Source organism: Myotis myotis, unplaced genomic scaffold (genome assembly GCF_014108235.1).
Source record: "Myotis myotis isolate mMyoMyo1 unplaced genomic scaffold, mMyoMyo1.p scaffold_m19_p_15, whole genome shotgun sequence".
Classification (NCBI taxonomy): domain Eukaryota; kingdom Metazoa; phylum Chordata; class Mammalia; order Chiroptera; family Vespertilionidae; genus Myotis; species Myotis myotis.
The window spans coordinates 33,182,883-33,210,768 of record NW_023416319.1 but is presented as its reverse complement, the minus strand read 5'-3'; the positions used below and the strand labels follow the sequence as shown (position 1 = coordinate 33,210,768).

General features: G+C 42.6%; 1 protein-coding gene across 1 annotated transcript in view; it reads left to right on the top strand.

Moving 5' to 3' along the window:
• CCDC6 (coiled-coil domain containing 6) overlaps positions 1–27,886 on the top strand; it is a 107,011-nt gene that overhangs the window by 29,232 nt on the left and 49,893 nt on the right. The window contains exon 2 of the mRNA XM_036336807.1: positions 21,025–21,174. Coding sequence (XP_036192700.1) covers positions 21,025–21,174 — 150 coding nt within the window. The remainder of the gene's footprint in view (positions 1–21,024; positions 21,175–27,886) is intronic.

Genomic DNA, 27,886 nt, shown 5'->3' with positions numbered 1-27,886 from the left:
TTAAAAAAAGGATGAAGTGAAAATCTTGATGCATTCAGAGTCTCCGCCAGGTGCATTTTTGTTTTATAGATGTGATGTGCGTTTGTACAGTATCCAGGGATCCTGAAAAGTTTGTTTGTAAATGAGGTTAAATTTGGTTTTATCAAAATGTAAGCATATTAGAGGCCCGGTACACAACATTCGTGCACTGGGGCGGAAGTTGGGGGGTCCCTCAGCCTGGCCTGTGCCCTCTAGCAGTCTGGGACCCCTTGGGGGATGTCCACCTGTCGTGGAGGCAGGAGAGGCTCCCACCACCTCTGCTGCGCTCGCCAGCTGTGAGCCCGGCTTCTGGCTGAGTGGCACTCCCCCTGTGGGAGTGCACTGACCACCAGGGGGCAGCTCCTGCGTTGAGCGTCTGCCCCCTGGTGGTCAGTGCATGTCATAGCGACGGGTCATTCCGCTGTTCGGTCGATTTGCATATTAGGGTTTCATTCTATAGGATGTGGGATCTTGATGGGAAAAGAAATTGGAAATTTGCAATGTGAAATTTGTGCCCTTTAGTCAGAGACCACCAGGGACACACTTGTCATTGAACAAATTGAGTATAATATTGCTCGTTGCAACCAGGGAGAATACTGCCTGGAGTGTAAGAGGGTGTTAGAAAGAACCTACTGTAGGATTTGGGTTTTGGCTGGGTAATCTTGAGAGTGTCTACAAAAGTGCAGGTACTCTCTAGATTGGGTGTTTTCAAAAGTGAGGGCAGTCATGGCTGGTGTGTGCTAAGTGGTTAGAGCATTGGCCCAAACACCGAAGGGTCACGGGTTAGATCCCTGATTGGGAGGCAACCAATTGATGTGTCTCTCTCACATTGATGTTTCTCTCTCTCTCTCTCTTTTTCTCTCCCTCCCTCCCCTTCTCTGCTTCCCTTCCACTCTCTCTGAAAATCAATGAAAAAAATATCCTTGGGTGAGGATTAACAAAGTGAGGGCAGTTTTCTGAGAATCTCAATAAATCCTACCTGTGGAGAGGGCAGAGTGGAGTCTGAGGAAACTGTAATTGGTAAGGAAGCAGCAGTCACTCATTTCGGCTTGGGTGGGGAGGGTTGGATATTTGTTGGGTTTCCCAGTGATTTTGTTTTGCCTCGTTTTGTCATGGTCTCAGAGTGATCTTGTTGGCTGTGGATGTTCTAGGAGATTGTGTCCTGGAGGAGAGCAGCCTGACCTCCTGTGCCAGATTGATTTGCAGTAACATTGAGGTCTAGCTGTAAGCATCAAATCAGCTCCTGCATATCAAGGACTGCTGCTTTTTTTTTTTTTTTAAATATATTTTTACTGATTCTGGAGAGGAAGGGAGAGATGAGAGAATCCTTGATTGGCTGCCTCCTGCATGCCTCCTGCTGGGGATAGAGCCTGCAATCCTGGCATGTACCCTTGACCAGAATCGAACCCAGGACCCTTCAGTCTACAGGCTGATGCTCTATCCACTGAGCCAAACCAGTTAGGGCTGCTTTTTTTTTTTCTTAAGGAAAATTTCTGGGCTTTTGTTTTTCATAAATCTACACTTTATAATATGGGTGGTCTTCAGTAGATACTTATTTCTTAAGATACTAAATAAGAATTTGAATAGACAATATATTTAGGACATTATCCTTTTGATCCTTGTTTTCAGACTTCTTGGTGACTGGGGCTGCCCAGTGTGGACTTGTTTTTAGAGTTTTAGGTAATCCTGGTGAAGTCACATGGGCCTCTGGCAAATGCTTAATCACACTTTGCCCCTTCTCTCCTTACCTGTGGAGTGAGGGTAATTAAAACAGTGACCCAAATTTCTTAATGGCCCCTTGTGATGTAATGGTTAGATCTCAGAACCAGGTGATGTCTGCTAATTTATACTGCACCTCCTTCCGACAAGGATTCTGGGTGGCCGAGAGGATGTGTCTTCCCTCTGGGCACTCCATCCGGATCTTCCCTTCCCTTGCCTTTCCCCTTCCTTTCTTCCGTGGCTTGGCCTAAGTGAGCACTCACCGTTGGGATACAGCGCCTTGCCCACAAAGAAAAGTTTTCTGAAAGTAAGGTCTTCAGTCTAAGAAAATTTCATCAAGGGATGCCCATGGAGCTACTGAAGTACCTCCTTGTGTTTGCTTTTAAAGCAGGGTTTGAGCAGAAGGCTTGCACTTTGACGAGCCCAGTATTCTGATGGGTTGTGAGTAGTTAGGGGCTTGTGGGTCCATTCTGAGTCACCTGAGGCTCTGACCCTTTCACGTGAGCTAGGGATGGGCCTTGACTAGCATGCTTTCCTGATTTTCTTGTGTAACAGAGCATCTAACCTCCTGGTTTCTGGCACCTGCCTTTTGCTACTGGAATGCTTGTGCATGTAGCCTTGTCTATGGGCTGCAGCTGAATATGAGTTCTCATCCGATTTCATGGACAGAATGTGAAACAGGCTGTTGAGGAAGGTGAGTTTTACCTGGCAATATCCTGTCTGACAATATTCAAGAAAAGGAAGAGAAAAGATGAAGAGGAGTGTTCAGGTCAGTTGAAAAAGAGCTTCAAACCAATGCAAGTGGGTGGGGAAAAATAAAAGAGAGAGGAGCTAGAAAGTAGATATTTTTGTTGGTAGGTAGAGTGCTTACTGTGTTCTGAGGACCTGTCTTATTTTATTTTTGTCTAAATATGTGGCCACTTAATCCCATTGAAATTTCATTAACACCCGGATTTAGTTCTTTAACTCTTTTCTGACTGCTTAATCTCTGTGTTCCTGTGTTAACTCTATTTTGATTATTGTGCCTTTACAGGAGGTTTTACTAGGCCATATGGCAAGTTCTGACACATTGCTTTCAGAATTGTTATGACTGTTACGGTCCCCATGTCACGTCTCTTAAATCCTGTGGGGATTTTATGTTGGGGAGAATTTCTATCTTAAAAATATCCCAACTTATCTATTCATTAAGGTTTATATTTCTTGACTCTAATGCTCCAGTGAAGCTGCTAAAACTACTTTCCTTCATCTAGGACTCCATCTTTTTTCTTAGGTACCCCGTTTTTCCCATTGTGAGTAGGAATTTTTTTTTTTTCCATTTTACTTTCTCATATATAGGAATGATTTTATTTCGTGTTTTTAATGTGTTGCTTGGCTTCTGGTCACCTTGCTGAACCAAAAGTATTGTTGGCTCTCTTGCATTTTTCAGGTGGGTGACACCTGCAATGACAAGTGTGTGTCCCCTTCTTTCTAGCATCTTCCAGTCACCGTAGAATCAGGTCATACTCTCATTTAACCTGACATGCTCAGCTGTTTATACCCAGTAAACAGAGTACTGGTGCAAACAGCGTCGGCTCCTCTGCCCTCTTATTCCACGAACGTCTGTAGGCTCTGGGTCAGCCTCCTTTCCTCTGTTGGCTACTGGTGTTTCCTTGTACTTGCCCCCTGGGTGTGTTTTATTGAATTTTATCTGGACAAGAAACTTCTAGGCTCTTCAGATCTCTCTCTCTCTCTCTCTTTTTTTTTTTTGTCTGCCTTTCCTTCCTTACCCTGAGTGTGTCTCTCCCAGGCCTTACTGGGTTTGGTCACCACAGAGGAGCTGGTCATAGCTGCCCTAGATGAGTGATCTCTGCCAGATTTTAAACATCTGTTTCTGGTAACTCTTTACTGTAAAAACTTTGAAAAACAAGTTTACCCAGTGAGTGTGAGTGTCTGGCTCCACTGTAAATACGTTCTGCAGTGATGACAGGTCACCCCTCAGGTGTGGGCACGCAAGGCCAGTGCCAGGGAGTGGTAATGAGATCAAGAGTTCATCCTGAAGATGTCATCCCTCCCATGAGCTGGGACCCTTGCCAGGGACCCCAGCCAGGTGTGCTGCCAGGACCCCAACCAGAAGCCAGTGCCATCGCCTACCTCCTCTTCCTTGAGCCAAGTAGCCATGAGTTCTGTCACTTTTCATTCACGGCGTTACTCGGATCCTTCATCCGGGGTCCATTTCCTTCGCTGCCACAGGGGTCATGGGTCATTGTAAAAGCCTTGGTTCTGTCTGCACTCCAGGTGTGGCCAGGGCTGCAGATGCACTCAGAATCTCGCCAAGTCCTTGTGTGTATCCCCCGGGGAGGCTGAGCTCCTTGCACACAAGAGAGTGTCATCATAGCTTCTGGGTCCTGCACAAAGCCTGGCCGAGCGCCCCACATGGGACAAGGTGACAACTGTTTTCCTGACCTGGGCTGGTGGAACCCAACGCAGTCACTCACCTGGACTCACCTGGAGCCCATCTGCTGGGGTTTGCATCCAGCTCTGTCCCTGTAAACCATGAGGTCTTGGACGCAGTTGCTTTGCCTGTCTCTACCTCATTCTCTTTGTCTGCAAAATGGGCAGCATAGTGGTGGGTAAAGTGCTTAGAAACCTGTGAAGGATGCAGAACAAATTAATCACACAAAAAAATAGGGTAAAAAAACAAACAAACCAAAAAAACAGGTTCACTATACAGACATTGTGTTGTCAGTACCACGCTCAGAATGACCTCTGTTGCTCTGAGTTTTGTCTCCTGGTCATTTCTAATGCACCTGAGGGTTGTTGTGAATCGCTTCAGCAAGCAAAAGCAGGATCATGTGGCTCCTAGCCTGTGTTTTCCTATTGATCATAATATTAGGACAGTTTTGTCACTTGTTCTCAGTTATGGGTAATTAGAGAATCTGTTTTCTTTCCTTGCCCAACTTCTGGAGGCTTCCTGTATTCCTTGGCTGGTGGGCCTTCTCTGGTCAAAGCCAGGAATGGCAGCATGGTCCTCAGGTGGCATCACTCTGACCTCCTCTGCCACCTGTTTTCCATTTTAAAGGACCCCTGTGATTACATTGAGCCCACTCAGTTACCCCAGGATAATCTCCTTATTTTAAGGCCAGTTGATTAGCAACCTGAATTCCATCTCAATTTCTCTTTGCCACATTAGTGATATATTTACAAATTCTTGGATTTAGGATGTGGCTTTTTTGGGGGTGGGGGGTGTTGGTATTATTCTGCCGACTCTAGCTTCTTATTATGGACTAGAAGCCTGGTGCACGAATTCATGCACCAGTGGGGTCCCTCGGCCTGGCCTGCAGGATCAGGCTGAAACCATCTCTCCAACATCCCCCGAGGGGTCCTGGATTGCAGGCTAGGTCGAGGGACCCCACTGGTGCACAATCAGGGCCAGGGAGGGATGCGGGAGGTTGGCCAGCTGGGGACGGACCATGGGAGGGCTCCAGGCCATGTTTGGCCCATCTCACTCAGTCCCGATCGGCCAGACCCCAGCAGCAAGTTAACCTACCAGTTGGAGTGTCTGCCCCTTGGTGGTCAGTGCACATGATAGCAACTGGTCGACCAGTCGACTGTCTGCCCTCTGATGGTCAGTGCATGTCATAGTGAGTGGTTGAGCAGCCTTAGCATATTATTAGCATATTATGTTTTGATTGGTTGAACGGATGACCAGACATTTAGGCTTTTATTATATGGGATTAATTTGTTGCTTGCATTCATATAGATGGCAATTCAGTGGACATCTTCATACGTCAATCTCTGTGTATCTCTGGTCAATCCATGGACCAGCTTTCTGTGGTTAGAATATTTCAAAATGATAATTTTAATATGTTTGGCAAAGATGTTCAAGTTACTGACACTTCAGTTTTGGTTGGGTAGGAGAACAGAAGGCAAGTTTAGTGCCAAAGAGAAATTTTTAGAGCTGGGAGGAGACCAATTTGTCCCTTTGTAGTAGTCCTGTCAGAGTGTAAGGTCCTGTCTCTCATTGTAGCCTTATTCTCTGTGCCTTCTGGCACATGTAATACGTGTTTGCTGGTGTATGTTTGCTAGATAAATGAGTAAGGAAATGAGTGTATACACTTAGGACCCACACACACACATGCACATGCGTTTCACCATTAAACTCCTTCCTTCACTTTGTTTCCTTCCCAATATAAAATCTCAATGGATGTTCTGTCTGAATTACTAACCATAGTTAATTTTGCAGCATTTGGAGTGTGGACAGCTGTTCTTGTTTTAAATGTAATACTGCCTCAACATCATTGAAATGGGGGGCATTTATTCTCATATAAAGTGTTTAAGATGGATGGTTTCAACTGTTCTGTCTTTGCTAATGTTAAAGGCTAAATCGATGTCCTGTGTTTTCTCTTTCTCCTCCCCTCTCCTTTTAATCCTTTTCGGTCCAACCTCGAGGCTGACTCGACAGACCAGGCGCTAAGAGCAGGTCCAACGTCAAGCAATAAGAACATTAAAAAGTTCAACATTCAATCCTGTCAATTAATTTGGACCAGACTGTTTGAATTCTAAAAATAACATTGGACCGCAAAGGATTAAAATACAAAAAAAACAAAACAGTTTATTACAAAATCTTCACAAATTTATATAGGGTTACTTGGAAATAGGCAGAATAAAAATGGCACAGTCCCTTGTCCATGGGGCCAGGTGTGTTTTTGAATGAAGGTTTTTGGTGGCAAGAATGGGGGTGCATTAGTTTCCTGGGGCTGCCATAACAAAATACTACAGACTGGCTAAGAACAGCAGAAATGTATTCCCTCACAGTTCTGGGGGCGGAACATCTGCAGGCAAGGGGTTGGCAGGCCCGTGCTCCTTCAGAAGCCTTTAGGTAGGGCCTCCCGTCTGCCAGCTTCTGGCACTTCCTGATGTCCCTTGACGGGTCTCTGCTTCCGCAGTCACATGGCATCTCCCTGTGTGTCTCTGTTCTCCCTTCTCACAAGGACACTAGACTGTTGGATTAAGGCTCATGCTAATGGCCTCGTCTTAATTTGATTATACCTGTGAAGCTTTTATTTCCAAATAAGGTCAGAGTTGCAGGTACTTGGGTCAGGTCTTCAGCATATCCTTTGGTTGGGGTTGTGGGGGGGGGTGGGCGGGCGGAGCGGGGATACAATTCAATGCAAGGCATAAGGGTTGGGGTATGGAGGGGTAATCCTGAGCGCATGCTACCTGCAACGTCACTTCTCATGGGTTAGAGCAGCAGTCCAGCGAAACGTGTGGACTGTCACACTGAGTGTGTTAGTCAAGCTGCAAACAGGCTTATATTCATTTCACATCAGGCTTTGCCACCGCATGCACGCAGGTCAGGCTGGTGGGCTTCCTGCCAAGTGGTTGCAGCTTGTGGCTTTCAGTCTCTTAGATTTGGGGGTTGTGTTTAAAGGCTTGAGGACGGAAGTTAGGTTTTCACCTTAATTCCTAACAGTGGATTCGTGAGCTTTCTTGGAAGTTCTCTCCGGGGAGAGTGACTGCTCATGTACTGTCTCATGCTATTATCCTCCCCCCGCCCCGCCCCCCCCCCCCCCCCCCCCACACACACACACACTTTCTGGGCAGTTGTGCTCTTGGATGCACAGACCCAGCTCCGGGTATCAAGGAGGTGATGTAGTTTGACCACTAGATCCCTGTGTCCAACTGAAATAGAAATGATGCTGAAAGCTAAACCTTTGCTAGAAGTGAAAGCCCTTCTCTTCCTCCTTCCGCACAGAAAAACAGTATGTCTATACATCAACATCCCCCAGATCACAGAGCCAGTCCTCCCCTCGAACCAAAGTGTTGTGGTTGGCTCCCATAGAAAGTCGTGGAGAGGCCAAACTTGAGACGCCTTGAGATGAGCCAGCAGACGATGAACGGGAAGTAAAGGCTGCCACTTGTTCACTTGCAACTGCACAGGAAACAGACACAGCTTTGTAGCTGTGAGTGTAGGTCGAAGTTTGCTTAAATCCTCACGTCTTAACTGCATACCGAAACCCAAGCTTGGGGAATCTGCTGGAAGAGCCTCCGGCTAGTACAGTATCAGACTTTGTTGAAGCACGTTCTTTGTAACAGTTCTTACGGCAGAAAGAATTGGAAACATCTGGAATGTCAGGGAGCTGGTTTGGGCACATCCGTGAGATAGGACATTTGCGACATCAAACATGGTTGGAGGAACATTTAATCACAGAGAAGACTTACACTATAATAAGTGGGGTGAAGGGATAGAGTGTGCCTGTAACGTGAACCAATTTTGCCACATGTATAAGCATCTCGTCTAGAAGGGATGGATAACGACGTTAACAGTGCTTCGCATAATAGACTTTAAAAATATGGAAGTGGAAGTTTTCTGTAACAAGGCTATTTTTTAAAATTCACTTCCTCCTCTCCTCCATCTTAAGTCCCTTGATCCAGAGGCCTTTTACTCTTGGGGGAGAGTTGTATTCCCTTATATTTAATCATAGAACTATTCTCTTTTACTGCTATGTGTCAGCTGGATTTGGGGGATACTTCCTAGCAATTGCTGTTCACAGCAGGGTAAGACTCCCACCACCTCCCGGGGCAGGATGCTGACGTGGGGAGAACAGTGGACGGGGAATAGGGAGAGGTGGGTTCTGGTTCCCACTTCGCTACTGACCACGGTCTTCCCTGGCGTCAGTGTCCGCTGGCGACCGCAGGTTTTTCCTAGAATTCGTCTGGGGGTGTGACTGATTTTGTTTGTTCTCAGCTGCTGTGCCATAGAGGATGTTAGGTTATTTCATATTCTACAGAGGGCGAAGCGCAGGCTTAGGGAAGAAGGAAGCTTGCCAAGTCAATTAGGAGTTAACATAAGACCAGGACGAGCGCTGAGGTCCCCGATGGCTGGCGCAGTGTCCTTTCGTCTGCTCTGGTTCACCTCCTGCACTGCTGCTCCTCGCAACCTCTGGGCCCCACGCCTCAGCTGGCCCAATAGTTTATCTTTTCTTTTTTCACGTGAGTATTAGGTGGTACTAATGCAATCTTGAACTTGGGCTTGGGAATCCTTTGCGGACAAGGCAGCCCCTCCCAGTTGCATGTGTGCGTACAATAAAGGAATGTGTTTTATATGTCCTTATTAAATAAATCCTTACTCACAGGAGGCGTGGTAGGTGATGGGAAGGAATCACTATTTCTGAGTGGGGTGGATAGCCACTGGGGGACTTTTCTTATCCTGCAGTTTCTTTATAGACTGGAATTCATATCCTCACTGGTCTGCCTATTGCAGACCTGCCCCCACCCGTGGTCTCTTAGACATGCCTTTTCTTACCCTTGCCAGGTACCCCTTAATTCATTCTCTGAAAGAGGGGAGCGGGTGGGGAGAAAAGCTAAATGCCCAGAGCTTGCTGTCATCACACAGGAACAATACGTATGGGCTGTGTGTGCCATCAGGAAACATGTAATCTCCTACTTGCAGCGGCAGTGGTAGCAGTAGCAAAAAGTGGCTCCTTTGCAGTTCATAAAAATTGCCTGTCAGTCACCCAAAGCCACTCTGTTTGGGAAAGGAAATTACAGGGTGTCTCCTCCCCAAGAAGAGCTGCTTTGTGATGCGCAGGCACCGAGGGGCAGCTCAGATAATGTTGGCTTTAGCAACAGCAGAGTGGGTCTGGCTTCTGGCTGGTAATGCTGCATCCCTTGGGCGGGGGAGACGTTGAATGGTGGGGAGGGCCATAGGGGGACTGGGAGCTCCGGAGCCAGTCCAAGGTTTAGGTGTGATTCCCAGCCTTGCTACTTAGTAGCTTGAGTCCTTGGGCAAGTTGCTTGACCTTTCTCAGCCCGTTAACCCATGTATGATCTGGGGCTGAAATGTGTGAATTAAATAATCCATAGAGATAATGTGTGGAAGAGGCTGCTACAGTTCCATAAATACAATCAATACCTAAACATTGACCGCCATTATCATTTATTATAGGAATGCAGTCCATAAAGTTAAATATCCATTTATAAATATATATATACACATATACATGTGTATGTTTATATAAGCATACACACTAATATAAACTTTGTGTATTTGTATACATTTATGCACTTCATTATTCTGCAGGTTTTGGAGTGCATGTGCCCAGCCATTTCTTTTGTTACTGTGGTGGGTAAAATATTTAGCTTTTTTTCCTTCTGTGTAGCTTAATCTCATTTAAAATCTCCAGATTCTTCAGGCTATATTTTCTGCAGCCAAGATCATTTCAAGGCCAATTGCTAAATGTATGTATTAATGATGTTACTTGCCGGGAGGATTGTGTTATGTACTCCTGCGGGGGAGGGACAGTGTCTGTGGTGTTCACTGCCATATCCACATAGTGCTTGCCATGCAGGAGATGCTCTGTTGTATGTGTTGAATTAAATAAAAAAAAATTTAATGACTGCAGTGGCTGCTGCTACTTAGCTGTTCTGGTTAAGAACTTATTATTGGAGGGAAGCAGATGGGGGAAGCCTCCTGGGAGTAGTGTTGAGGCTCACCCCTGCCCCTGTCAGCAGTAGTGGGGACATGTTTAGAAATACAGGGTTCCCGTCATGGGGATGCTGTGAGTTAGGCACATGGTGACTAGTGCGTGGCCAGTATTTGATCTGGAGTAATATTCATTTGCAATCAGTTTAACCTCCAGGGTGAAATTGATTGCCAATGAGTTTATTCTTTGCTCAATTTTTTGTTTTGTCATTTTTAATTTCTTTCACGATTTCTGTGCCTTTTGGAATGTAGCTTGCAGAGGGGAGAGTGGAAAGAGAGGTGGATGATTGCCATCATTTTGGCTGTAGTTGGCCTGCCTGCCTGTTCCACTGAGGTCCCTTTACCACACCGCCCCCCTATTGATTCTTTGGAGTATGACATTCCTGCCCGACTGGCTTCTCCCTGTGCTGGTGGCAACTGAGGAGTAACCCTCATTTTCCAAGGAGATAGAGCTGTAGACATTTCATATCCCTATTCTCCAGGCTTCAGTCACTGCCCCAGGGTCAGGTTTGGACACTTCGGGTTGGTTGGGGATAGGTAGAGGTGGAGAGGGTGTGGCATTGTCAGCTTTCTTGTGGGAAAAAAAAAAAATGATGAGACCTCATTTTTTTAAAAATATTTTTTTATTGATTTCAGAGAGGAAGGGAGAGGGAGAGAGAGATCGAAACATCAATGATGAGAGAGAATCATTGATCAGCTGCCTCCTTCAGATCCCCTAGTGGGGACCAAGCCCGCAACCCAGGCATGTGCCCTTGAGCGGAATCGAACCTGGGACCCTTCAGTCCGCAGGCTGATGCTCTGTCCACTGAGCTAAACAGGCTAGGGCGAGACCTCTGTTTTTAAGAACACATCTTCCAAGAGCAATGGGTAACTTCCCCCATGGCCCCAGGAGGTAGTAACTTCATCACCGTGAAGATCATGGATTTACGGTAATCGGTGACGTGACTCTCAAACACAGAACACTGATGCGGTCGTTTCTCTGGGTTTCTACCCATAGATCTCTATCTAGTGTGTGACTCTTGTTCTTACGATGGTGTGTGGCTGGAGACTGTTGGGCACAGATGTTTCTTTTTGCCTGATCTCTTTTTATATATTGCTTATAAGCCCGAGATTACTCATTCTGACGCTGCGGGAGCAGTTCCTGTGTTTATAATTGGGAAAATGGGTTGTGACTCCACTGTGAGACTGTACATTCTCTAGTGCTGTCATCAGGGGAGGAGATGAATGTTTTAGCAGTCTGAATATAGCATATAAGATCAAAAAGAAAAAAGCTTCCGACTGTACTTAATTGGGTCACGAACAAGGCAGGTAGTCCTCCTCCTCGCGCCTGACCTAAAGTATGAACCATATGCTAGCGTTGCTCCTCTTCCACGCTGGTCAGTTACGGGAAAACCTGGAGACATTTTAGGAAATCTGTGCCTTCGGAAAAAGGGAAGAAGCTTCGAAAAAGGGAAGTATCCTGGTTGAGAATGACAGGCACAGTGTTTTACTGCTCCTCCCATTCAGAGATGGGGGCTCTTTGAATCTGTTTCCTACCCTCTATAGATCTGGGATGGTAGAGCTCAGCTGAATCCCCAGCTGATGCAGCCACGGTGAAACAAGCGAGGAACCACTCATCAATCCATAAGATGATGGCAACTAACGTATTGTTGTTTGAAGACTATGCGTTGGGATAGTTTGTTGCATAGCAATCGATAACTTATAGAATGAACTTCCTCTGGGTAAAAACACTCAGGCAGGGATCCTGTTATGCCCGCCTATTCTCAAAAAATCATCAGGATTAGGAAGAACGTCTTTCACATTTTAGTATAATTTTGATCAATCTGATTCCTTTCTTCTTAGTCACCAGCTGATAGGACTGCCAGGTGCTCACAGCTCACAGGGAAGGAAGGTAGCCGATTTGGGGGGCATGATTCATTTTGGGGAAAGGGTTATTTGGGAGTTAATGCTACATAGAGAGTAGTTTGAATATACTATACTGGTGTGCAAAGTGTAGCAATAGAAAAATAATAATTCTGAGAGGAAAAATGAGAAAATACCAAAGAAACTTTTGAAAACTGTGCCTTGGATTGGTTCCATACTTAAAGTGGGGGGAAATTTCCCCCTTATCCTACTTGTATAGGATCTCTCTGCTCTTAGAAGCCAGGTTCAAGCTACTTCTTTTTAGTTAAATCATGACATGAATGAGTTTTTGAAATCTGGCTTTGGGAATTTGCCTACAGTTTATGTTGTTATAACAGGACATGTTATCTTAACAACCAATTTGTAAATTAGAGCATTTATAACTTCAGAGCTTGGATAGGTTGGGGTCTGCCGGTTACCATAGTAGACCTGGTGTTTGAAAAATGGACTAGCTACTTTTCTAAATTTATCAAAATATTAGACATAATTATTTTACAAGTCTGTTAATTGTTATAATGAGTATGGTCAATTGAGTTTTAGAGGCACAGTATTTTACTGCTCCTTTCATTCAGAGATGGAATGAAAAGCCCTAATTATCACTATCTAGTTAATTTTATTATAGATTTGTTTCTAAGTCTGTCTTTTGTTTCTATTTTTCTAAGTCCATTTCACATTTTTATATTCCCTTTATATTTCTGATATAAATGAAAAACATACTTGTTAGAGAGAGTGCTTTGCCTGGCCAATGTGGCTCAGTAGTTGAACATCCACCTATGAAGCAGGAGGTCACTGTTCGATTCACAGTTAGGGCACATACCTAGGGGCATACAAGAGGCAGCCAGTCAATTACTCTCTCATCACTGATGTTTCTATCTCTCTCTCCCTCTTCCTTCCTCTCTGAAATCAGTCAATACACACACACACACACACACAGACATACATACTAGAGGCCTGGTGCACGAAATTCGAGCACGGGTAGGGTCCCTAGGCCTGGCCGGCGATCAGGACCGATCTGTGGGGCAACCGGCGGGGCGATCAAGGGGCCCCCACTGGCACCTGCCTTGGCTGGCCTGGCACCACCAGCTTGCTGGCCCCGCCCCCCACCGCTGGTCGCCTCTCTCTGCGGGATGACCAGCGGGGTGATGGGGGGGGGGGCGCCTGCGGGCTAGGGGTACCTTCTGCATTGAGCATCTGCCCCCTGGTGGTCAGTGAGTGTCATAGTGACCAGTTGTTCCACTAGTTGTTCCGCCAGGTGGTCGATTTGCATATTAGGCTTTTATTATATAGGATATACATATTTTTTAAAGAGTACATTTTCAGAATTGTATAATCATTACTATAATCTTGGAACATTTTCTCCATTCCAAAATGAAACTGTATTCATTGGCAGTCTCTCCTCATTCTTCTCCCCTCTTGCCTGCTGCTGCACCAGTACCTTCCCCCCAAGCCTTTTGCAACCGCAAATCTTTCTGTCTCTAAATTTGCCTGTTCAGAACATTTCATATAAATGGGATCATATAATATGTGGTCTTTTGCATCGAGTTTCTATCACTTAGCAAAATGGTTTTGAAGTTTTATCCATGTTGTAGCATGTCTCAGTCCTAAGAGGGAAAATGATTTAGCCACCATGGATATACAACCATTGCTTAATAAGTTTATTGTATAATATCTTATTCAGACAAAAATAATGAACAGACCATAAAACACAAGTAAGTTATGAAACATGACAAAACGAACTCCTGGATTCCCACCACTCAACTTCAGAACAAGAATGCTGGTGATACCATCGCATCTACCCAGGAATTTCATTCCTATCCTGTTCCCTCACCTCTTATCCTACAAATGAATCCTTATATAGTACATCATTTATTCTGCTTGTTCGTTTACTTTAATAAAAATACGTGTACAGCTTCATTTTTCCCCAGTCAGTATTATGTTTCTTTGATTCCTTCATGTTGTATTTAGCTGTGCATCTTTTGATTTCATTGCTTTTTAATTTTCTGTGTGATTGTATTGTTTCTCTTCTGAATAAATATCTGGGATGTTTCCAGTACTTTACTTATTAAGAACAAGAATGCAGTGAATGTTTTTGAACTGCCCCCTTGTACATGTTGAAGGTTTTTCTCTAGGGCATAGACCTATCAGTAGAATTGGTACATAGTTAAGTATAAGAATATTTAATTTTTAAAAATACCATACCAAATTCACACTTGTATCTGTATTACAGGGGAATTCTCACTGGTCCACATTAACACTTGGTATTGCCAGACATCTTAACTTTCCCCAGTCTCGGGTGTAGAAAATGGTGATCTTAATTTGCACCTTTTTTATTACTCATGAGTTTGTTGATTATGAAATATTTTAAATTTCCATTTAAATCTTTGGTTTTCTTTTTTATTGGAGGTTATATTTCTCTATAGTGTTTACATATTCTGGATACTACTCATCACTTTGTTACAGGTATTGCAAGTTTCCTTCAGTTTGAGGGCTGCCTTTTCACTTTTTTTATGGTCTTTAAATATAAACATTTAGCAACTTCTCTAACAATTTCTCATTGTTCCATATCCAAGCAAGTGATCAGTGGACTTATTTTGAATTGGGTGTGGACCAGTTTGGGTGGTGTTGAATTCAGGTGGTGAGCCGTGTAATCAGAGTTGTGTTCTAGTTATGTGTAACAGGACATGCACACAGGTATAGGTTTTGTTCTACTGTAGATGGGTGGTGAAGACTGGTCTTTCACTCTCGCTGGTTTGAGAGGCACTGCAGCTCGATCAAACTCGGTAGCTGTTAGGGATCCTTCTTAGCATCAAGATTCTCTGAGTTCTTGTCCTGAAAGTCACCCCTTTTGCTGCTTTCTCTCCTGTCCTGCATCCTGTAACAGTGGCCTTGGCCATTGTTAGTATCTGGGGCAGAACAGCACAGTTGTGAGGCCTAATCAGAATTCTGTTCTGTATTTAAGTGATTTGCTGGCAATCCTGAATGTAATAAATAATATATTCACTTGTTGACTATTAATTGCTTTTACTATAAGATAGTGTGCAATATGTGGAGGAAATAAGCAGACTCAATAGAGAATTATAATCCTTGGGCAGGTAATGGAAGTCATCTAATAGAGGAAATGAAAGCATCACCTGCTACCCACCCCTGCAATACCGACTCTTAAATGTGAGACAGTGCAGGACAGTTGTTTGTGGTGTTAAACCCATTGGTATGATGGATTTTCCAGCTAATCCTGTAAGAGGTGCCAGTCATCAGTCATGAGTTCTGCTGAACTCTGAGAGTCTCCCGGAACAATCAGTCGTGCAGTGGTGCACCTAATAAATGACAGAAAGAACAGGATTTTATATAGTTGCCTGGTTTTGTGTTGTACTAATTTGCTTTTTGTACTAATTTGGTGTTAGATGCTACTTAAAGCTGAGGGGTTAAAATCAATAAATGTGGACTGTAAATGACTAGTCAACAGAATAGTAAACTTAAATAATTAGAATGATATATTTAAATATATTCATAAATGTAAATAATTTAAATGATAAATAGAGCCTGAATGGATTCATATGCATTAGAGTAACGGTTGCCAACCAGTGGTCCGTGGACCCCTGCTGGTCTGTGAGGTCTGAAAGGTTGGCGACTGCTGCATTAGAGCTTCAAGATATCTTAGTTGTAGGATATTTATTTATTTATTTATTTTGTATTAAAACAAGTCAGCAATCAACTTAAAAGGAATTTTTTTTAGAAAAACAAATGCAACATTGTTATCTTGGTAGTCACTTGAACTTTCTTGATTATATTTACGTATGGCTGCTATCAACTCCATTTTGCTTATAATTCTTGCTTTGAAAAGCTGTCCTTTTTTAAAAAAAATAATTGACAGATCATGAATTGCATCATTCCACATAATTTTGGTTTTGGCACTTGGATTTTTTTCTCCTCAGCGGTGATTGCTACTGTTGAGAGTTTTTGCCTTCTCCTTTCTGTACTAACCCTGGATCTCCAGATGCCACTGATAAAGAACAGAAACACTAGACAATCACATTGGAATTTCCTATCAATTTTGTGCCTTGGTCATAACAGCAGCGGGTCAGCACGAACTGTGTTTTTCTTATCTGCAGAAAATTGTGCTCATTTAGAGTATGGTTGCCTAAGTAAGTACTGACTCAGGAGGAAATAATTTTCTGTGATAATTCTTTTGGTGTTTATTTTTTCCAGGGGACTTGGTACATTTCTCCTGTTTCCCCTCTTCCCATGTCTCTTTTGTCCCCCCTCCCCAGCCCCCGTTGTTACATTGGCTTTTTGGTAGGATGGGGAAATAATGATGGAGAAATGTTTTGTACTCTAGGCCTCACATTAGCAGACATTGAGTGTTTACTGCTAAATGAGGAGCAAAATAGCAGACACTAATACATGAGTAAGATTATACCAAATTCACTCTATTTCTAAACATAGCAAATAGAATCAATCATATTGAACGTGAACATACAATCACAGGTTTTTAAATTTCCTCCAGTTTTTAAATCTTCAATCTACAAACATGCAAAACACTGAGAAAAGGTTTTTCTTGAAAAATTTTCTAATGTTTTTGTTTATTTTCTTTGGAGAGTTTATAGAGTTATATAGTTAATTTTGAAATACGATTTTATTTATTGAGTTATTGAAATAGAATTTTATTTTTGAATTTGGATGTGTTTAGGTATGCTGAAATTTTTAAGCATTTCAGGTAAAAAAGGAAAATATATTGCTACAACTAATGAAATTTCATACAGTATAGCCAGTTTGGGGCCCCTTTTGCAAATGGTGCCTGTGGTTTGCTCCTTTGCTTCTGGCTCTTGGCTTCTTGGGGGAGAATAAATAGAAAAGGTAATTTATTTTATGTCTTAGATAAAAAGGCCTGTTTTGGAGTTAGGGAAGAAAAAGCCAGGACTAAGATCAAGATCAAAGTGGATACTTACACCCTGGCCGGTTTGGGTCAGTGGTTGGAGTGACGACAGCCCAGACCAAAGAGTTTTGGGTTCGATTCCTGGTCAAGGGCATGTACCTGAGTTGCAGTCTCCATCCCCGGATGGGTCACAAGGCATGCAGGAAGCCACCAATCGATGTTTCTCTCTCCTCTCCCTCCCTTCCACTCTCTCTAAAAAGTCAATGAAAAATATCCTCAGGTGAAGATTAAAAAAAAAAAAAGTGGATACTTACTGCTTTTCTGTACTACATAGCTCATACTCTGATAATTAACTTTTACTCATGGTTGTCAGTACCCCTTATCTGTTCTTTTAAAACCAGTCTCCTCTGAGGCTATAATTAGATACAGCAGCTTGGTGGGGTTTTTTTTGTCAGCATTTATGTGTTAATTCCTAAGATGATCTGAAACCAATTGAAAACAGGGTGAACTAGGAACCCGAATCCTGTCCTCCCCATGGGTGGTTCTTCTCTGGCTGTTTAGGTGGTTTGGGAGGCAGAGTAACAGCCCTCAGTGAGAATAAATAAGTGGCAAAAACTTAGTTAAAGGAGACCGTTAATAAACTCCGTTAGGCTCTGTTCGCCGCCTTGTTAGATTGGTTTAACCAGCTTCCTCATGTTATTCATGGGCCCTGAGAGTAGCATTTTTTATTAATGAGCTTTGCCTAGAAATACGTGCCTATTCGAAAGTGGAGAATGATTTTTGTTTGCCAAGGCCTCCATCTCTCACGACTGGTGACATGTCACTTACTTTGAAAGTACTTTTAGAGCAGATCTAGCCCTCTTCATCTCCCTGCCCCCAATTTAAAAAAAATTTGCTGCTTTCCCTGGTGTTAAAGAAAAACAGTTCAAGTCAAGTTGAAGATCTGATTGGTTCGTTGAACGATTCACGAATTGGGCAGCGCCCATCTGGTAAAGAGAAAGGGGGCTCTGAGCAGTTGCATGAAACAGAAGGTTTTTCTGAGTGGGATGAGGGTGGGACGAGGAAGTTGAAGGAGTGGATTATTTCAGGCAGAGTCATCTTCCTGAAGGCAGCGGGTTTTATCAGGCAGATTACAGATTACCTCACCAGCCCCAACCAGGAAAGTTCAGATTGATTGTTTTAAAATTCCATTCCTGGGAGAGGCGGAGGCTGCAGTTAGGTTAGTACTGAGGTCTTGGTGGGGCTTATGGCAAAGAACTCCATTTTCGGTATTTTGTTTCTTTTTAACCCTGGGAAGAATTGCAAAGGAAACCAGGTGTTCTGTGAAATACTGACCCTGTTAATCATCAGAGTTCTTTTTCTTTCTTTATTTTTAAAATATATATTTTATTGATTTTTTTTTTTACAGAGAGGAAGGGAGAGGGATAGAGAGTTAGAAAATCAATGAGAGAGAAACATCCGTCAGCTGCCTCCTGGTGTGCCTGCAACCAAGGTACATGCCCTTGACCGGAATTGAACCTGGGACCCTTCAGTCTGCAGGCCGACGCTCTATCCACTAAGCCAAACCGGCCAGGGCCAGAGTTCTTTTTCTTAATGGAGATATTACTCATATACCATAAAATTCACCCTTTTAAAGTGTGCACTTCGGTGGTTTTTAGTATATTCACAAGGTTGTATAAACTCAGCACTGTCTAATTCCAGAAATTTTCATCACCCCGAGAAGAAACCTTGTATCATTAGCAGTCCTTCCCCGTTCTCCCCTACCCCTACCCTGGCCACCACTAATCTACTTTCTATCAAATGCTCTGCTTTCTATTACACTGAAACCTGTTGTCCCTGCGACTTAATGGTTAGACGATATGGGAAGTGGGTGGAAGCTACATGAACAGACTCTTAGGGCCTGTCTTCTTGGTCAGCTGAGCCTGTGAGGCTGGTTCTCTTTATAGCTTGTGATTAAATTTACCTAAAATATCAAATGTCTGGTGGTAACATGCAAGAAGTTGAGCCTGACTTGATAATGAAATTAATTTGTGGAAAACACCCTTTTGAATTCTAAGTACAAATCACCAAAAAGGCATTGAAGTTCCTCTCTACCTTTGTATTCTGTAATTTGAGAATACTCAGAATTCAAATCATATAGGACTTGGTCAGTCGAAACCAGAAAACAGGTAGTTTGAACAGATTGTGGACTGGGATATACGTGTCAAATATGCTTTGAATAAATTCTTTGGATTTCTGCCCGTTGCACATGTATGAGATCTTGAAGTATATGAGTTTTGAAAATGGCTGGGGATTAATTTAAAATGGGAGGGGAAGCGCCAGTCCCCAGCAGTCTTCCTTGACCATAGTGTCTGGAAGAATAGACATTGAGAAACGCTGACGAAATATGAAGTGTGTAAGGGAACCCCTGGGGACCTAGGGGACTGCTCAGTGGACGCCCTGGGCTGGGAATAAAAATTTATTAGCTGTGATGTGTTCCTAATTGCTCAACTCTCCTGGATTATCCCAAATGGTTTCTTAAAGAAACGGAGTGCTGGAGCTTCTCCCAAAGTTTCCACTTTTTATGTAGCTGTGTTTTTCAGTCTAAGTACTGCATGTGGCTCTCTGTTGGAGAATTGCTTGGCAGGCAGTTCCAGAACCTGGCGTACTTCCTCTGGGCCACTGTGATGGAGAGCAGGAAGGATGGACTCCCAGAAACCATGCCCGTTAAAGTGTGGGTGTTGGGGAAGCTAGTGAATATGGACAGAAATCTAAACCACCAGTGTTGGGAGTGGTTGTCGGACCTTTTACAATAAAAGGTGGTAGTTGCTTCATGCAGGTGCCCTTTTGTGTCCTGCCCTCTGGCTCTCCTGTTATTTTAAGTGACAGATGCTGGACCAGGCTTGGAATTGATGTAGCTTTCCTTCCCTTGACTTGGCAGATGAAACAGGAATGCATTATTGGGGATTAATGCATCAAAATGCTGCAGTTTAAAAAGTGCTTTGAAATATAGTGGAGTCCATCTGAAACAAGTATTTTCTTTCTGAAAACATTAATTTCCTTCAAGGGTGGTTGGTTTTTCTGTTTATTCTGTTCAAACATAGATGGGGGGGCGGGATTTACAGAAGAATATTTTCAACTCCATTGAATTATGCCTGACTCTGTTTTAATCTCTTTTTAAAATTCAGTAAAGCCTGACCTTCCTTGCCCTCACCTCCAAAAAAATTCCCAGTAGGGAAATAGATAAAAAACGAAACTCCTTTTGGCCACCCTCACTCTTCACCCCCTGGGTCCCCACTACTTTGCAATAACTACTTTCCAGCCATTTGGTTTATTTCCTTACAGTAACTACTCAATGAACATGTAATGAATCCATGTGTATCTGTAGTGCTTTTTAAATGACACACCCAAACCCTTTCAGTAACACCCTAAAGAGGTGACATAATTTTACTTTTTAAAGTGAGTTGAACTTCTCTGCTGCCGTTAAAAAACAAAGTTGCCTAGATATTGTAATTACAGTAAGTTCTCACTTAACCTTGTGGATAGGTTCTTGGAACTGCTGTCAAACAGGTTATTTGATATTCACAAGAGCTGAGTTCCTACGATCTCATCAACACTATGATGAAACAATCTTGACCCGAACGACATTATGTGAGGACCTGCTAGATGAACTTGTGAGATGTAGTGACTTTCACATAGTTATGGATTGATGCACGGACCCCAGAATTGGACTTATCTGCCATGTGAGAAGGCGCTTTCTGTATTCTGGTGATTGACTTGAGATTGCTTTGAAAAACTGCAAAACAATCTTTGTTAATGACTTTGAAATATCACTTTAAGAAGAGGGACCGTACATAGTACAGGGAGGCCCTTGGGGGTAATAGTAGGATTGCTGCTGAGTTCCTCGGATTTGTGCGTCTTGGGGTGTGTTGGTTCACATTTAAAAATAGGGCTCTAATTAAAATGGGTGTTCTCGCTGGAAATAAGAACTATATTTCAATTAGTAAATTTCCTGTTTCCTTAACTTGTGTGTTTTTTTTTTGTTCCCTTTTAATTTTTTTTAAAACAGCAAGCCAGGGCTGAGCAGGAAGAAGAATTCATCAGTAACACGTTATTCAAGAAAATTCAGGCTTTGCAGAAGGAGAAGGAAACCCTTGCTGTAAATTATGAGAAGGAAGAAGAGTTCCTCACTAATGAGCTCTCCAGAAAATTGATGCAGGTAAATTATCTATTCTCCCCTCTCATCTCCCCTGCCTGCTGTCCTCTCCAGGAAAAAACGACTTTGATGGAGCAGTTTGCTCAAAACATTTGCTGATGAGCTTGTAGCTAACAGTCTTTGGAGATTAAAAATGCCTGGTAAAGATGGCAGCAGTGTGATACTGAAGACTGTGGTTCCCTAGCTCATCTGCTCAGGGAAGGGAAGCTACTTTACATCAGCATTTCAAGTAACAGCTGAGGAGTCCAAGGCCTCCGCCTGGGAGTGAATGCTGTATGCAGTATTTTTGGATATAGGAGAATTAATACCAAATGTGAGATTTCTTTCCCCTTTTATGTTGAACCTGTAATGAATGCATAAACATTTTTGGCAGTCAGAACTAGGTCTTTTGTACTAAAATATGGGGATATAAAGTGAAGTGTCCATTTGGGGGAAAAAAATAAAAGGTCTTCACAATCCATGGTTAAAATGACACGCAATCAGTTGTGTTCAAGTGGGTGTATAATATGTTACTAAACAAATATTAAAACTTAAAAAATTATTTGTTTTAAATATTAAAACAACATTAATCACTAATAGTTTGTAAAAGATACCACACAAAACATACAGGAAGGTTTGATTTATTTATTTTATTAGTTCAAAGGCTCTCCCCTCCTTTTTTCTCCCATACTCCCCCCTTGCCTCCCCAACACTTACTAGTGAAGTACAAAAGTAAAATTTGTTTAAGGCAAACATTTTGTGGTCTACTTAGTATGAACTTAAGAATAAGTAGGATAGCCCTGACTGGTTTGGCTCAGTGGATAGAGCATCGACCTGTGGACTGAAAGGTCCCAGGTTCGATTTCAGTCAGGGGCATGTGCCTTGGCTGCGGGCATATCCCCAGTGGGAGGTGTGCAGGAGGTGGCTGATCGATGTTTCTCTCTGATATATGTTTCTAGCTCTCTGTCCCTTTCCCTTCCTCCCTGTGGAAAATCAATAAAATATATTTTTTTTTAAAAAAAGAAGTAGGATATGGAGTTTTTATTATATAACACAGCTTATCCAGAATAGTGAGCAGAGATAAAATTATCCCGGGAGGACCACTGTTATCACTCTGTCAGCAGGCTGTGACAGGTAGAAACACGCCCTTGTATTTTCTATTTCCTGGCATCACTAAATTTGGTTGACATATGTGTTTTAGTGAGGTGATAATAAAAGGATATTTGAGGCTTTTAAAAAAACTTCCTAATTTTTTTCTTACCATCCAACATAGATTGTCCTATAAGAGAAGACCGGAATTCCGCTTTAGAATAGAAACTTTAGTGTTAAAACTGTATATGGTCCAGGCAACTTTTACTCAATCTTTGTTTTATTCTCATTTTTCTACCTGACTACTGAAGAAAGATACCATTACAGCCTTGCAAAAAAAATTTTTTTTATTTATATGGCCACTGTTGAAATGTGAAGAATAGGGATTCCGAGGCATTCATGTCTGGTAGAGATTTATGGCAGTTTCTCATGGACACATTTTGCTTATTCATGTGATTCAAAATCATTCTGATTTTGAGGGGGAAAAAATGAGGGAGAAGGTTAATTTGGCATTTGACTGCATCACCTTGGTAGCGTTCGATGACTTATTCTTTATGTTGCTTCTAGCACTAAAGGGATGCAATTATAGTCTGTTGTTCTGAGTTTGGTGTGCAATCAGGCATCCTAATTTTTTAACACTCTCAGAAACATTCCTTGTTTACAGCTTTCATGGTTGTTAGTATTTGGGGTCTTTGACCAAAGTACATTATAAAGCCATCAGAACTGATGCAGATCACGCTCCTTCTCTCTGTACTCATCTTCAGTGTGCGTGCTTCTGTAGTGTGTAGTTTCTAATCAGCTTCTCAGTCACTGGTCACGACCCACCCACTTTCCAAGGACATTAAAATAAGATACTAAATAAGAATGAAAACGTGAGAGCTATGTGCCACAGAGAGGGGCATTAGTTATAGTAATACACGTGGCATAAGAAAGTTTGAACTTAAAATGTAAGTTCTGAGCATCCTATAAATAAAGCTATAACCTGGAGAAATATTGTGATTTTTAAAAATAATTCATATATCTAAAAAAAAATAGTTTTACTTGGTCAGGAGAAAAGAAATGTCATATATTAAAAGCTTAAATTTTTTCGAGGGGCATTGAATCTTTCTAAAGGGACTAATGATAAATAAATTGAACAACACAATAAACTCTTTTTGCCAGAAGTGATATATCATGTGTAGTACTAGTCTTCATGTGGCCAAGTCTTAACAAAAGGCATAGTATGAAGGTGTGATTCTGTTGCTTGGGGAGCTCTAGGTGGGTCTTTGCTTGTTAGTGATCTAACTTGTAGTATCTGGACAAACCAATAGTCAGCATGTCTCCGAGATGATCTCTCATGAATCCCAGCTTGGTTCTTAGGAGGTACATATATAATAAAATACACATAGCATAAAATTTACCATTTCTGAATGTATAATCCAGTGGTATTAAACACATTCACATGGTTGTGCAGCCATCCCACTATTCATCCCCAGAACTTTTCCAAACAAACTCTGTACCCATTAATAACTCCTCACTCCCCACTCCTGGTTCTTAGACTTTTCTGGAAAGCAGATGGGTGGCAGGGAGTTTGGGGTTGAGGTCTGGGCCAAGTTCTAGAGCTATGTCTGTTCTGTGGCACCATAGGTGATCTCTCACTTAGACATCGGGTTTCACTATGTGCCATTTTGTGGTAGACCTGAGAAGCCCTCTTCTGTTGCTGGCCAGTCGGAGAGATTGCAGGGAGGAGATCTGCAGGGAAGAAGGGCTGGCGGCCTATGTTATTCCCCTCCCCCACCCCCCTCAGGATGCATTTCCTGTTTTCAGCCCGTCCTTGGTGGAAGGCTCACCGTTTCTGCCACCCAGTGTGGAAGAACCCATCTCCATCTGGAAGACCTTTAGGTAATCGGTACCGATAGCCCTTCCCACTGTGTAATCACTGTACTGTGGCTCTCTAGGATGGTTGCTTCTGGATAGGACTTTGCTATGAAAAACCTGCTAAGAGCAACCGTACTGCAGGTGTGACTGATAGACACATGCGAACTGATCTGTTCACCGTGAAAGTGTTGAGCATTTTTTCACCCAAAGGCCGCCGAGAGGCTGTTTATAGAACAGTTTTGGGTTTGTCATCATGCTTTGGCTCTTGTCTCTCTCAGAGATTAGACATTGCTTTTATGTGCATTTCAAAGGAATTCTTTGGGCCTGAGAACAAAATTAGATTATTGCTATGGAGGAGACACCTTCCTTCCTATTGGCTGACTGAGCTGGTATCTAACACCTTTTAAAAACTCTGAGAGTCTCTTCAAGTGTAGATGAGAGGAAATCTCTTTGCCCTTTTAGAGGATCAAGTTTGGGAGGGAGCTTAAAGCACCTCCGAATATGTTAATGCTCCTGAAATAAACACACACACAAAAGAGAATACGCAGCTTTTCTCCCTTGCTTTTGTATATATCCAGTAGATAGACACAGAATTATATCTTCATTCTGAGAAAACTCTTATCTGAAAAATCTGTATCCTTCTGAGCCCAGACTGGGATTGGTCACCTGAGTGAGAAATTGTCCGATAAAGCACTTTCTTATACTTTTGGTAAATTCAGCACAAGCCTGCATCAGAACTAACTTCTGCCCGGATATCTTTTTATCTTTTTATTTTTTTATTGATTTCAGGGAGGAAGAGAGAGAGAGGGAGAGAGAAACACCAATGATGAGAGAAAATCATTGTGATCAGCTGCCTCCTGCACACCCCCTACTGGGGATTGAGCCCACAACCCCGGGCATGTGCCTTTACTGGAATCGAACCCAGGACCCTTCAGTTCTCAGGCTGATGCTCTATCCATTGAGCCAAACTGCCTAGGGCATGCCCTGGATATCTTGAAAGAGAGGTTGCAGTTTAATCATAATTTGTAATTAAAATTTATAAGAAATGCTGCCTTAGCAAACTCTTCATCAGAATTTGATTTAGAACATGCATCCTATATAATAAAAGCCTAATATGGAATGACCGATGGAATGACTGGTTGCTATGACACACTCTGACCACCGGGGGCAGAAGCTCAATGCAGGAGCTGCCCCCAGCCTGCAGGCCCCAGGCCAGTCAAGGTGGTTGCCAGAGGGGGGTCCCCGATCACCTGCCAGTCGCCCTGCAGAAGGAGGTGACTGGCAGCCACTGCAGCGAGGGGCAGAGTTGGCGAGCAGGCAGTGCCCGGCTGGCCAAGGTGGGTGCCAGCAGGGGCCCCCCAATTGCCCCACATATCGGCCCTGATTGCCGGCCAGGCCTAGGGATCCTACCCATGCACGAATTTTGTGCACCAGGCCTCTAGTGTTTAAATAGAAAAGTCTAATGTGCAGTATAGTGAGTGTAGACAACAATGTTGTATTATAACCATCAAACTTGTGAAGAGACTAGATCTTAATTATTCCTACTACAAAAAAGAAATGCTAATTATGTGATGTGATAGAGGTGGTATCACATCAATGGCCTTCGTATTACAATATATAAATGTATCAAATCAATATGTTGTACACCTTACATTTACACAGTATTATATGTCATATATATATATATATATATATATATATATATATATATATTTTTTTTTTTTTTAAGAAGTCTGAAAAGCCATTCTCCAAATGTTACCGGTACTTCTATTTGGGGTGCTGAACGGAGAGATGATTCAGGTCCCACACAGGATGGAGTGGGATGCTACAAGATTTCATCACACTACTCAGAATGATAGGCAATTTAAAACTTATACATTGCTTATTTCTGGAGTTTTCCACTTAATATTTTTGGACCACAGTTAACTGCAGATAACAATGGGAAGTAAGATTGCAGATAAAGGGGATTACTGTATCTTTTTTAATTTTTAATTTCTTTGTTAATCCTCACCAAAGGATATTTTCCCATTGATTTTTAGAGTGAGTGGAAGGGAGAGGGAGAGACAGGAAGAAACATTGATATGAGAGAGACACATCAATTGGTTGCCACCTGCATGCACCCTTACCAGGACCGGGAACCTGCAACCAAAGTACATGCCCTTGACCGGAATCAAACCCGGGGCCCTTCATTCCATGGGCCAGTGCTCAATCCACTGAGCCAAACCGGCTAGGGCTTATGTTATTTTCTATTGAAGAAACTTAAAAATTCGGATGCTTGTTTCATCCTTACTTTTTGAAACTTCCTCCTGTGTCACTGACTTTGAGAGTTCTTTCTACGATAGTTGCATCTGTTTGTCATGGACAGCAGTTCACGGAAACTCCCTGCAGAGTCAGGCTCATTTGCAGATGATAGGAGACTCTAGACTGCCCAGATAGTTAATAGCGACTGTGCATAGAAAACTCTAATGATGAGTTTAACTGTCTTATCATTCTTGATATGATTTATTCCACTGGCTTAAAACTTTTTTATTTTATTTTATTCCTAATTCCCCTGGCTGTTAACCATCAGTCACCATTGCCACCTGGAAGACCTGTCATTGCTGAGATTAATTATGGTTTTATTAGCATGTGTGGATTTTCTCACTTGTTTTTTATGTAAGCCTGATACATCAAGTTCACTTCCTGTTCTCTGGGAAACCCTGTTCAATTGTTGCCTGCACTCTTCTCAACCATACCACTGCCAGAATTAATGAATACTTTTTTCTTTTTTTAAAACCCTGAAACAGGATTGAGATAAGAAGAGTACTCAGTATTACATATATCTCCGATTCTTTTCAATCGGATCCAACTTTGAAATTTCAGACCTTAGAATAATAAATAGGTTTGTAGTATTGTAATTTTGATTCTCGTTTGAAATTGGATCTTGTCCTCAGAAAATAATGCCACTATAGCTATCATAGAAATTATGATACTCATGTCCTTTTGAGGGGGCACATCCTTATTGATTATGGGAAGTTCTTAAGAGTAAAAATTCTCTGGGTCTGTTGTTACGTGGCGTGGCTTATTTTTATTACCATTAGCTTGATCCCTGAGGTTAGAATGCCTCCTGGGATTAAAGTAGTTGAAGTTTCCTAGCATCTATGGAAAGATGATATGCAGAAGAAAGGAAGGAAGTTGGGCAGAAACCACTGCTGAAGCTGCCTCTGCCAAGTGATTGATAGCTGAGCAGTTCAGAAAGATATCATGCAGCGCATTATTCTTTCATCTCTGTTAGCACAGGAATAAAACCTGGGAGGAAGAATTTTAACAAGTCCCCAAACCTGCCTGTTTATCTAGACAAAGGCTTACCAAACTTCATTTGCCTTCTCCCTGTCCCCCCTAAATTCCCAAGTAGTTTCTCCTTCCAGTACCATCTTGATGAATTCGGTCTTCTGGAGCGGATGCTTCCCTGACTCCAGGAAGGCTGTGTCTCCAGGTAGTCGGCATGTGTCTGCAGGTGTGAGAAGTGAGTGCAGACTCCCAATCCCATTCTTCTCCGTCATGTACTAGTACACCAGAATCTGAGGCAGCTTTTCCCCCCTCCAAGTTACCCAGGTTATTAAAATGACAATGAAGTGACTTTGTGCAGGCAGTAAAGTCAGGTCAGGGAGACATGTATGTGTGTAATTCTGTTCATTTCTAGGGCACTTGGGCTAAGACTGTCATTGCATCCATTTAGATGAAAACTTGGTCTTCCCGATGGCAGGGAGAAGAGACCTTGAAATGTCTTCTTCATTAAGGTGGCTAAACC